The 12,098-nt window shown below is 41.2% G+C and overlaps 2 protein-coding genes across 5 annotated transcripts in view; both read right to left on the bottom strand.

Annotated features, from left to right (window-relative positions):
* HNRNPH1 (heterogeneous nuclear ribonucleoprotein H1) overlaps nt 1-12,098 on the bottom strand; it is a 301,642-nt gene that overhangs the window by 39,881 nt on the left and 249,663 nt on the right. The window lies entirely within an intron of this gene.
* ADAMTS2 (ADAM metallopeptidase with thrombospondin type 1 motif 2) overlaps nt 1-12,098 on the bottom strand; it is a 264,477-nt gene that overhangs the window by 35,418 nt on the left and 216,961 nt on the right. For all 4 annotated transcript variants that reach the window (XM_075766937.1, XM_075766936.1, XM_075766938.1 and 1 more), the window contains 3 exons: nt 4,464-4,620; nt 3,481-3,586; nt 1,680-1,823 (listed from right to left, as the gene is read on the bottom strand). In XM_075766937.1, coding sequence (XP_075623052.1) covers nt 1,680-1,823; nt 3,481-3,586; nt 4,464-4,620 — 407 coding nt within the window. The remainder of the gene's footprint in view (nt 1-1,679; nt 1,824-3,480; nt 3,587-4,463; nt 4,621-12,098) is intronic.

Below are 12,098 nucleotides of genomic sequence, written 5' to 3'. Positions count from 1 at the left end.
CTCCAGGCTCCCTATGTGAAAGGAATCAAAGGAAGAATCCACATGAGACCAAGAAGAAATGAAAGTTTAATTAATTTTCCATTTGTGGAATTTCTTGCTGCGTGCAACTGTCACTCAAGTGAAGTTTAGAAGCAGAAGCCAGGGTAACCATCCGAGATTACCACTTCCCGTGTCCTTGCTGAGAAGCAGCAACTCATTTACAAGCATTCGTACTTTTCTGCCTGCACTAAATGCTCAGGTTTGTTCCCTCTCTGATTGTGCTGATAGCTCTCAGCTCCATCCATAATTTGTACAAAGTTTCCTTTCTGTGTGATGAACTCGGGAGTTTCTCCTCTTGTCCTAAATCGTGAGGACATCCTGTAATGCACTAGAATCATGTTTGATTTTGACTTTTGTACTAGAATCAGGTTTGAATCAAGTCATGTGGAGAATAGGGGACTGATGCTAGTATTTACTGAATGGTTAACATGGTATAATCACTGGTTAATTCACAAGACCAACATCATCAACAGTATCTCTGAAATGTCTCCGAGTTATTCAACGGACATGAGGACACCATACACGAGTCTATTCTGGCAATCATTCAGGTTGCCTTGAAGATACCAAGAGTTGAAAGCATAATTTTGATGTTAGATTTACTTCAAAGCAAACCATCATTCCACTTTGTTATAAGATATTTTAAAATAGCTGTATTTAAAAGAATGTAAAACAGCCCTCCAGGCCAGATGATTTTTATTTAATGGTTAATGCTCTTAAGGATCTTGCTAAGTGAAACTATCACACTTCTCTCACAATATTTTTATTCCTTATTGCCATACCTAAGATATCTAAGATAATAAAAATATTGACAAAAAAGACTGACTCATGTTTACTTCATGTATTTTGCTGCATTTTTTCCTACTCATTTTCAGTTTTTGCTAGGTATCCTAGTAGTTTCCCCATATTTTTCCATACAACTTGCACATAACAACAAGGGGAAGAGCAAAACCATGGTCATAAACTCCAGTTTGTCAGGGGACCCCAGCGCAGGTCTAGTGCCCGAAGTGTCAGGTTCAAAGGGAAGGCAAGGGACATGGATGGAGCTGTTTAAACAGCTTTTGCAGGAAGTAACAAAGGAAAACTAACAACTGAAGAACTAATTCTAGAGCCATGCTCTTTCTTTAGATATCTGTTAAAGTAAAAAAAAGCCCTGAGCACTTCCAGGGCAGAATTTCCTCTTTAGGCAGCACCATCTTATCACTGACAAGTATCATAAGCAACAAATGGCCCTTGAAAATTTGGTGTCTGTGAGATAGACACCACGCTGCTGGGTAGCATAGGCACTCCTCCAGCTAGCGGTTACATTAGGGAGGGAGGAAAGGTAGCAACGAGATTAGTAATAGTGTCTTCTCATAACCCCCCAGAGGACAGCGTATATACTATCAATGTCCAGAAAATGAATAGATGTAAATGAAATGAGAACAATTTAAAATGGACTGAAATCAAACTAATTGAGAACTTGCATTATTATTTGCAACTGATGGGAAAGTATCTTGTTCCATGGTGGGGAGGGGTTGTTTCTTTGTTTTACTGAACCTCATTTGAGTACCTAACAAAAGGATAAGGCAAATATGCTAAACGCAGAATTGTTCTTACATGCTTCCCAATCAAAGGAGAGAGGCTGCTTAACAGCTACTCACTGGAGGTATCGATTCAGCTCTTGCTGACTGCAACGAGACCAGTGGAAGCGATGAAACGCGGCTTGCACGAGTGGGGCCATGATGCTCCCCAGGCGGACTTCGTCCCCACATCTGTTCCCTTGGCCATCGTGCTCCATGCCTAAACTGCCGTGCAGAGGAGAGAGCCAGCACAGTCACGTTGCAGGTGAAGTCTGAGTGCCCAAGTGTTTCCACATCCCAAATGTCACCAGTGGCTGACTGTAACAAGGTTAAGTCCTATGGCCCTTGTCTACATGAGCAAAGTCGTGAGAAATAAGACAGGGTGATACTGAAGCTATAGAACTAGTCTGTAGTAGCTCCCACATAGAAGCATTGAACCTGGAGAGTACTTTCGTATGATTAGCTTAATCCACCTTCAAAATAGATTAAAAGTGCCTTCTTTGGGCTTCTGTGCACATCCACATTTGTGAGCAACTACAGCTAAATGAATCCATTTCTGGATTAAGGATCTAGTCCACCCTCCAGAAGTATTAACAGAAATTTATCATACTCCAATCTGGAGCTATTCAGGAGTTTACCTAACTTTTAAATATCACACCTTGGCTTGATTTGAAGTAATTTGCAATTGTAGACAAGTCCTTTGCATGGAAAAAAAAAAAAAAGACACCAAACTGAAAGCTAGTTTAGAGTAGCTGCTGCTATTGCCCAGTAGCAATTCCACACTGTTTAAATGTGAAACAGCCTGGAAAGTGTTGGGCGCTTTCTAGAAACTTACCCCAAGTTACAGATATTTTAAATTTTCTTTTTGGCTTTATTATGCATATATTTTCTCCTTCCCTTTGTTAGGCTCTTATATTGCATTTTTTCTATGAGCACTGTTTGACTAACATGGGCAATTATCTGTCCATAACTTAAACCAAATTAACAGATTGGGGCTGAATGTGATTTGAGGGATTACAAACATTCGTCAGTGATATCTCTTTTAAAGCTCACCGTGTATTCTTTTAATTCCTAATTCAAAAATCCTGGAATCAAATACCATCTGGGTATCAATTCTATATCCCTGTCTAATTAAGATATGTTTACAGTGAGATTCAATAAAGTTTGGCAATTTTTTGTTGAAAGCCCTTAATAATTCTGAGGCAACAAAGAGAAAACGCCCTGCAGGTTTTCTTAGGGAAAACAGAATAGATTGAAACTGTTCAGAAAAGGCCTTCTGGGAACTGTTGTCCTACCAAAGAGAAAATGGGAAATCAGTGGGTGTTCTCTCCAAACACAGAAACTAAAATGCTCTGGGAGAAACCAGAGCTCTCACAACTGCTGCCCAGTCATTGGTTGTAATCACATCAATAAGTGACGGCATTTTTTACATGAAATACATAGAACAGTTGTAACCTTGGTGCTTGGCATCTTGTTTCGATACACTATCGTATCCTTCACCAGCAGTAACATATAGACATGATGTGCTTATTTAATATGGATTGTTTTCAAGAATTTTGTATTCCACCGACTCAATTAATTCATATTTCATCATTATGAGAACTTTACATTTCCACCAGGAGACTATCATACATCATTCAATCTACTCTCACAGCATCCCTGGAATGTATTTTGGTATTAGTTCCTTTTTCCATTTGAAAGTACCAAAATATAAAGCTTACTCAAGATCATAAAGAAAGCCTTGAGAGAGCTGACACCTGAAGCCAGCGCTAACCCTGAATATTGTTTCTTAACATAAACTGCATCTTTCCGATGTCATCGGTATTTGTCAGTACCAAAGACATTTTAAGGTAGGACACCGGATGTCCACACTTCTACTTACACATGTCCAGTTTCATGAGCCACCACAAATGCAGATGAAAAACCATCTTCATGGTTGAGAGTGCAGCTTCGAACAGGATGACACATTCCAGTGACTGGAGCGTAGCCTGTGAGAAATACCAAGTATTCCAGAAAATGAACAAGTATGGAAAGACAATGTGGTGAGAAGCTCTAGGACAAACATGTGTCTTCTGTTGTGACACAAATATAGCTGAAACAGTCCTCTCAAGAGACCTCTGCCCTCAAACATTTAATAATGTGCTCCCTCATCTACGAAACAGATGAAACCAGCCTGTTGAACAAACTAAAACTATACTCCTGGCTCACCAAGAAAACTGTTGTGACCAGTCTCTAGGACCATCCTGCAATTGCCTTCCCCAAGTGCATGAGGCAACAGGGGAAAAGGACACCACATGCTGCTGCGTTACAGCTCACGAGGAACCTGAAGCAGTTCCAGCCCTCGGGGAACGTGTGAGCAAAACCCCAAAGCTCTGTGCTGAGAGCAGATCTGGCCAACCCAAAAGGAATGGGAAAGCTCTGAGATTTATCCCCTCCAGGGAACAAACCTGTTCTCACAGGAGGCAGAGCCCTGAATAAAGGAAAAAGTAGACAGCACTTGGCCCTACTGTTCCACACCTCTCTGTAACAATATTTCTTGGGAATCCTGCCAGAACACACCAACAGCTTTGGAGAATTTTTAAACATAAATTCTTTAATCTTTGGGCATTTTCAGGACTTTTACATAGGGATCCCATTTGCTCAGCTTCAGCAAGAGCAAAGAAATGATCCAATAAATAATCCCACCAGTGAGAAAAGATAAAATAACAAATGAAACAGTTTTAACTGAAAATGGCCCTATGCAGAGCTCTTGGGGAAAGAAAACGTTGACCAAAACTAAGCAAAAGATACACAATTAAACTTTGCATGACTGGTCTTGCTAAGTGATAAACACAAATGCAAAACAAAACCTGATGTACATCTTACCTTGCATGCCAGAGGGACCAAAATCCTGCCTTGTGAGAAAGATAGCATGGTCGTGATATTCTGCGTGCCCAGTGTCAGGTTTCTGTTGCAAGTAGGCCCAGCGACACACATTTTCCAGACTTTGTGAAGGGTTCCCAATCTCTATCAGACTCATAGACTGTACATGCATGGGAAAAAAAAGACGCCAAGAGTTATTTATTAAAAGCTTGGGCAATTTTTTTGCCAACTTGTTCAGGCACTTGACTAAACATCCCATTTCCCTTAAAAGTCTGTTCTTATTAAAGAGACAATTACACTTCAGAAACAAATTTTACTGGATCAAGAAAGTAAGAAAACAGCTAAAGTTCATGGTTAGATTAAATGCGATTTCTGCATTTAATGAGGTCTAAGATACACCAAAAGAAAAATAAAAAGATACAACAGAAGAAAATTTCTAATTAGAAAACCGATATTGTATTGTGCACTGTGCATTATTATTTCTATGCCACCCTGGCACCAGCTTGCAGCACCATTCCAGCCTGGATATAGAGTTTCCGATGGAGCCCCTTTCCCTGCTGGGACTGCAGGGGCTGTTGGCCAGGGGGGACAAGGTGACGCCGCATGGCCAAGGGAAGCAAACGGCAGCAAGGGCAGACGGCCAGCACCCTGCCCCGGTTCATCAGCTGCTTTTGTCGTGAAACCAAGCCGTTAGGGCTGTTTTGTCAGACCTTTGAACACTCCTGGATATTCTATTAACCATAAAAACTAAGTGTACATTTTTCAGCTGTGTACTTTCAGAAACTGACTTTCCCATTGACTGTCTTTTAAAGTGAATGTTTATTAACCCATTCCATATCTGAAGATCCTTCCGAAGGTAGCACGTGTGGTACCCCATTTTCCCTACAAACGGTGCATTACAGGGCTGGTGCGCTGACACAGCTTAGCCGACTCGAATGAGCTAACGTGTTAGGTGCCGTGCAAAGGACAATTCTCTTGAACAAGAAGGAGAAAGGTATTTTAAAATCCACTACTACATTTGCCTTTTTACAAAATAGTACTCTCTTAAGAATTCCCAGCTAATTCTACTTAATACTGTGCATCACTAAGACTTAAGAAAGCTTATTGTATGTGGGATGCTATAAAATGTATGACTAATTGACCCATACTAGGCCTTCCAGGATTTGTAAGAACTACATATGTGAACCCTGGCTTCTCATTTGCAAAAATTGTATTACCATGACAACGCTGTAATCATAACACACAAACCACTACAATTTAGATGCTATACTGTACTGTAAGCATTTGTCATTCCAAAATACTTAATGTAAAGCAAAACCTAGTCTGGACCAAAAATAAGAGAGAAGTAATATAGTTCGTGTTTAAATACAGATGTATTTGACGTGTCCTTTAATTGACTGCATGATGGAGTACACAGAGTATTGACTACACGAAGAAGAAAATCCTCAAAGGGTTGTGGAAGAACAACTGGAATTGATAAAAGAAAAGTCTGCCAAACTGAGGTCTGATTTTGGCAAAACTGGGATATTACAATTCTGCAAATGTTCAGAAAAACAAATTAATAAACCAAATAGAGGCACAGTTTGGATTCTGATACCATTGTGGAATGAAACAGTTTTAATATAATCCCACACTGGATCATACTGCTTCCAGCCATAATTCCCTTGGAAATTGAACTAATAACAGTATTAAAATGGTGGGACAGTTGTGGTGCCGTTATTGCATCTTCGTATATTTATAAGAACAAACTTAAACAAACTTTGAGTGACTATTACAGGGTAAAATCCTGGCTCTTCAAGCAAAAGTCCTCTTCAGTTTAACAAGGTTTGACTGTTGTTGAAGTCTTTAATAACATCCATCAGTGGTAAAATAAAAATAATCAAACAAACAAACAATCTACTTAATTCCCACCTTCTCATTTCTCCAATGCTTCACAAGAGAAATCAATCCCTTCAAGGAGCTCAGTGAGAAATCTTACTGCCAGATTGAAAAAGCGAAGAATGTTGTAAAATGAAGTTGAAAAATCTCAAGTCATTTGTATAGTTTACTAATATTTCTTTGTCTCATAATGACCTCCTTCTGTACATTCTATCAAATGAAAATCATCACATTTTATAAGATGCATCAATCAGAAAACAAACAAAAAACTCGCACTATCAACATGTGCTTTAAGGGTATCCAAATATTTGCAAAAAAAAAAATCTCTGCATGATGAGCAAACAAACACAGAATATAAAAAACCCCCAATAAATTCTAAATAATCACTGTTTTATAGCTTTCCTCTGTCATATGTCACATCTTCCCTATGGGGTCCACCTTTGCAACGGACTCCGGCACAAAAGCAAAAGACTAGTCTCTGGACAAACTGATACAGCAGCTTGCAGCACTGTTCTGATGAACGTTGAGTCTGTCAGAGTCCAGATCAATCTGCCGCAGCGTACCCAGCAGTTCCCACAGTTTGGGCACTGCGTTGGCATCTGGCGTGAGTCGAGAACTGTTTTAATTGTACACTGAAGTCCACTTGAGCAAAACTACTGGTTCAGTCCAAGAGCATCTCAATGCCTATGTATCAAAACAGTGATTTCAGAGCTTGTCTTCAAGCAAACAAAAGGAAAACCAACTCCTTAATATGGAGCGTTGGCAAGGGTGGGGGTGATGCATCCAACATACTGGGGAAAATTAAGAAAATCCCTTTGGCGTAAGAAGGGAAACTGAGAACACACAAGTCTATAAAACATGTTTCAGCTGATGGCCCAACTTCTTTGCCAATGATACAATTTTACATCAGAAATGTGACACATGCACAATTGAGCCTTACTGCTCTTTAAATTGGGAAACGAGGCATCCAGTAGGAAGTCAATTATTTTAAGCGTCCATGTGCTATAGGTATAAATAGCAAGTCGAGGTTCTGTGTCAATGAGGAGGACTTCCAAAGAGTAAGAGGGAAAACTCACTCTACCTGCTGAGTACTCAAAGCCCACCAAGCAGTCAAAACATCTGGCCGCTAATCCCTTGTCTGTCTTCACTGCAATGTAGCAGCCTGCAAAGAGAAACCCCCTTGATTCCTAGCAGATTTTCACCCAAACTCCCACTTTCTGCAATTTGTCAAGGACTTGCAAATCAGAAAGGCTCCAACAGTACCGACAGAGAATACTGCGTGGCCAGGGAACTGCCGACCTGGGGTCCGAATCAACCCCGCTATGCTATGCAATTGGACTGGGTCAGACCAAGGGACCACGTAAGCCACGGTCATCTCCTGATAGTAGGCAATGGGATGCCCAGGGAAGGGAATTAGAAGAGTGCAAGTATAGTGTAGTATTTGCCTCCAATAACCTCCAAGGCTCCAGTTGTCTTTGGATCAAAGATGTCCTGAGCCAGACATGTCTTTATATTGCATTTTTATTCACTTTTTCAGCTGCCTCACCTTTAAAGATAAATGCTGTTGTCCTGCACAAAAGGAACTTAGGAAATCATGGGACCAGGCACAGCTTGTTACTAGACAGGGCAGATGTCATGTTTTGGAGGGATGTTGACCAAAAATTTACTCTTGTAGAGATATCAGATAACACTTCATAATATTTTCTGTTGGAAGTCAACAGGGAGCTTTCATCAGACTCAGAAAAGCCCAGGCCCTTATTAAATGGACAAAGTGAAAGAAGAAAGAGGAAAAGAGATGAGCCGTGCACGGTAATAAAGACTGGAAGTAAAGGTAAAATCCCTCTTTGTCAGACTGCAGAGAAAGTTTGGTGGCTAGCAGGCTGCATATGGAGAAGAGGTATAGGTGTTACTGTTGGCCAGCAAAGGGCCCACACTGCCAGGAACATGCAGGTCCTGCAGCTGGCTGGGAGCTCAGACCTGGCTGGGAAGGACCTCTTTCCAAACAAGACAGCAGGCCTGTGGAGAGCATTACTCAGCTGATCAGCAGGAAAATTGCCAATGGAAAGAGAAACTTTCCTTCTCACAGCAAGAAAAGCAAAAAATCTGTGGGCATTTCAGAGAACTGCTGATGGAAACAGATGGAGATGTTGGCCAAGAAGTGAAAAGGCCTCAGCTGGGAGAACATCCCCCATGCGAGGAGACATCACAGAGAGTTATGAGGACAGTCTGCCCTAGGGAACCAGCCGAGATCCTTGCTCTGGGAAACTCAACATCTACTAATGCCTTCCATTTTTCTTCTTTTTTGATTCTGCCTTCATTTCTTCTCTACTCCCTTCCTTCTTAGGAAAAAATAATTTAAAAAAAAAAAAAAAAGATGACAACTGAGTTGCAACTACCATTCATACAAAGAGGCAAAGCAGGGCAATAAGAAATGGTTGAAAGTTGTTACTACATAGATCCAGAAGCCTTTGAGCCTTCTTTGCTACCTGTCTTGGTGTTTGGGAAGTTATCATTATGATGATCAGTTCTCTTACAAAGACACTCAAGAACAAGTAATTTATGAAGCTGACTGGAAGGTCCTTCAAATACTTGCGTAAATTGTTGGGAAGGTAAGAAACATGTCAAATTTTTTCTCATTAACAATTTCAAATACAAAGTTATCTTAGAAGAACAACTGCAAAGTCTACCCAAACTTTTAAAGAAAGTGCAAGTTGCCAGCACTGGTATCACACATAGAATGGCAGCTTTCCTTAACCAACTGTTTTCTTTATCTGCCATTTAGCATAACTGGGTACAATTTTACAATGGTGTGGATGAGCAGAACACAAGAAATTTAGGCTGGTCAGAAGTTTGCCGGAAAAGGACCTTTCCTAACTCATCCATTAGGTGGTGCTCCAAGAGTACCAACCGAGAAGGCTTTGCGGCTCTTCAGTAGCTCCAGAAGGAGCAGAAACACACTTAACTTGATAGGCTTCAAACTATGGTAGCAAAAGTTGGACCACAGCGTTGCACACATTAGGGAAACAATTTAAGGTACGACTCCCTCCTTGAATGTGTAAAGTCTCTGCAAAACACACTGTTTACATTGCTTCTACTTGGCACTTCTATTGTTCATTGTATATTGGATTAGATCTTCTATATTCTTTTCTCATCCTGAACAAGACAAGCAATAAATAAATACATACAATTATCTAGTGTCCATGGTAACCAAACTAACAAAAATAGCTCATTCAGCAAATTGTCATTTTGCATTCAAAGGATTTGTAAAGCTTTCTTATGGCAGCAGTTTGTAAACATTTTTCAGTCTCTAATTCTGTATAAATGTAAGCAGATCAGGACTGTTTATGCTATCAGCCAGCTCTACACTTTTCAAGGTCCCAACAAAACACACTGGGAAATTACAAGCTATGAGTCTAATACATAAATAAGGCAATTCAACTATTTACCCAGATAAAAAAATAAGAGGGACAATATCTCCTCTTCTCTTTACCCCCACCCTAAACATACAAACACAATGCAAAAATATGAACGGCAGCCAAAATCCTAAATAATATGTAGGTTCTGGCCTTGCAACTCAGCCTGTGCAGAACTGGTTACTGGAGATGCCAAAGGCTGGGATCAGGAACTCCATCTTCAGACATGTTTGTGTAGCACGTTGCAAGATCAGGGCTTGATTCCTGGTGATACTTTTGGGTCTTCTGCATCTACCAATGTCACTGGAAAACTAAGACACTCAACTCACATTAGTGACCTTCTAGTACAAGGAGAGGCTGGAGAAGAGGAGGCTCGGGGGGATGTCGTCAATGTATGTAAATACCTATTGGGAGGGGAGTAAAGACGACTGAGCCAGATTCTTCTCTGTGGTATTCAGAGAAAGAACAAAAGGCACAAACTGAAATATAAGAAATTCCATTTAAGTGCAAGAAAAAACCTGGAAGAGTGTTACTGTAGTTTTACCATTAGAGTGATCAAGGATTGGGAAAGGTTGCCCAGAGAGGTTGTGGAGTCTCTGTCTTTGGAGATACTCAAAACCCAGCTGGACAAGGTCCCGAGCACCCTGCTCTAGGTGACCCTGCTTTGAGCAGGGGGTTGGACTAGATGATGTCCAGAGGTCCCTTCCAAGCACAGCTGTTCTGGGACCCTAATGTACAGCTAACAACCCTCTTGCCTTGCCAGGCACAACTGATCTCAGCCAGAGTCTTCGCCTCTTCCCAGGACAAGCAGAAATGAGGGGAGCACTCACCCCTTTCCCTCCGACCAGGGTCAACAGCAAAATGGTAAGGATGAACACTTGATTTAGAGGATAAACGTGGCTTGTCCTTGCATCTCAGCTATGTCACCTGTGCCACCCTCTGGGAAACAGAGAGAAGAACCTAGCTCAGAATGAACCACCGCTTTCCATCCTGGCTGCACCGAGAACATCTTCCCTGCTTGCATCAAGCTTAGACATGAAAAGGTCAGATGGCAGAAATAGGGAGCACCATTTTATGAAAAGATCGAAGGTAAAAATCTTGTCCCAAATGAAGGCAGCAGGAGCTCTGCTAACATCTCAGACATACACAATTGAAAAATCCTTCTCAGTTGAACAGTCCTGTCCTCTGATATTGTTGGCATCCACTACCTTCTTCCTGAACTGCCATCTCAAAGCCATTTGGGTTTTCTCCGCTCCCTTAGTCTTTTTGAAAGGCTGTCTGCCTTGGTGGTCAGGTTCCTCTTTCAATTTGACCAAGTTAACACATGGCCAGAGCACAACCCAACATTGGTTTATAGCTAACATGGGTTTTCTCTCCCTACTGATTGCCATCCCAGATGTGTCCAGAGCAGACACAGCATCCCTCAGCCTATCCCACCCTGTTCCAGTCTGAATACGGGTGACTCAAGCTGTGCACGTTGCTCCAAAGGAGAGTTCAGGGGTGTCCTGCACTGCCACGTTCACATTTCCCCAGAAATAACCCTCATAAATCCTCAGGTGGCTGCATTTATTGAAACACTTGCAGTTCCTGCAGAACTCTTTCTGACTTTTTTTTCCATTAATAACTGTCTTAATTACACCCATCCCAGCTAATGTGTGTGCTTTCCTCTGCCGCTGTGCAGGGGCAGCTCATCTGCACACAAAGTCACCATTGTCGAAGGACAGAGCGTGGGGCTGGAGCCAGGAATTTATGAGGTCTTAGCCCCAGCCTGCCAGTGGCCTTCCGTGTGGCCTTGGAAAATAACACTTAACATCTTTGGTTTTTTAGCTGTAAAATGGGAATAATAATCTTTATTCATTCACCTCAAAGAGGCGATGAGAGGATTTTATGCAGTGCTTAGGATTTAAATGTTTCCAAACAAATTTTATAATAACTAGTCAGGGTTTTTAAATCCATTCTCAGCTCATCTCTTGCCACCTCCTCTGCACTTGGTGATAGTGGTTGTTTTGCTTATTCCCCTGAGTATTCTAGAGCTAACTGGATTACAGGGCCGTTACAACCAAAATAGGTCTAAATGGAATAATTTGCCCAAACGTTGAATTCTATTCATCTCAAATGTATCCACAGTTTCCAAAATTTGGAACCAATCTTCCTACTACCGAAGTCAAGAAGGCAGAAGTGAGCCAGCTCATCTTTTTCCCATTTGAAGAAAAATGCACCACACATACCCTGTTTACTTCTTTGCAGCATTCCACCACATCAAAAAAGCCTGTGACTTTGGGAGTCACAGTAAAGAAAATGCAGAGAAACATGTTAATTCAGTAAAACAGTGTCAGATCTTCTGAAT

This window comes from Balearica regulorum, chromosome 14 (genome assembly GCF_011004875.1).
Source record: "Balearica regulorum gibbericeps isolate bBalReg1 chromosome 14, bBalReg1.pri, whole genome shotgun sequence".
NCBI lineage: Eukaryota > Metazoa > Chordata > Aves > Gruiformes > Gruidae > Balearica > Balearica regulorum.
Note: the sequence above shows the minus strand (reverse complement) of the source record. Positions and strands in the feature narration are given on the sequence as shown.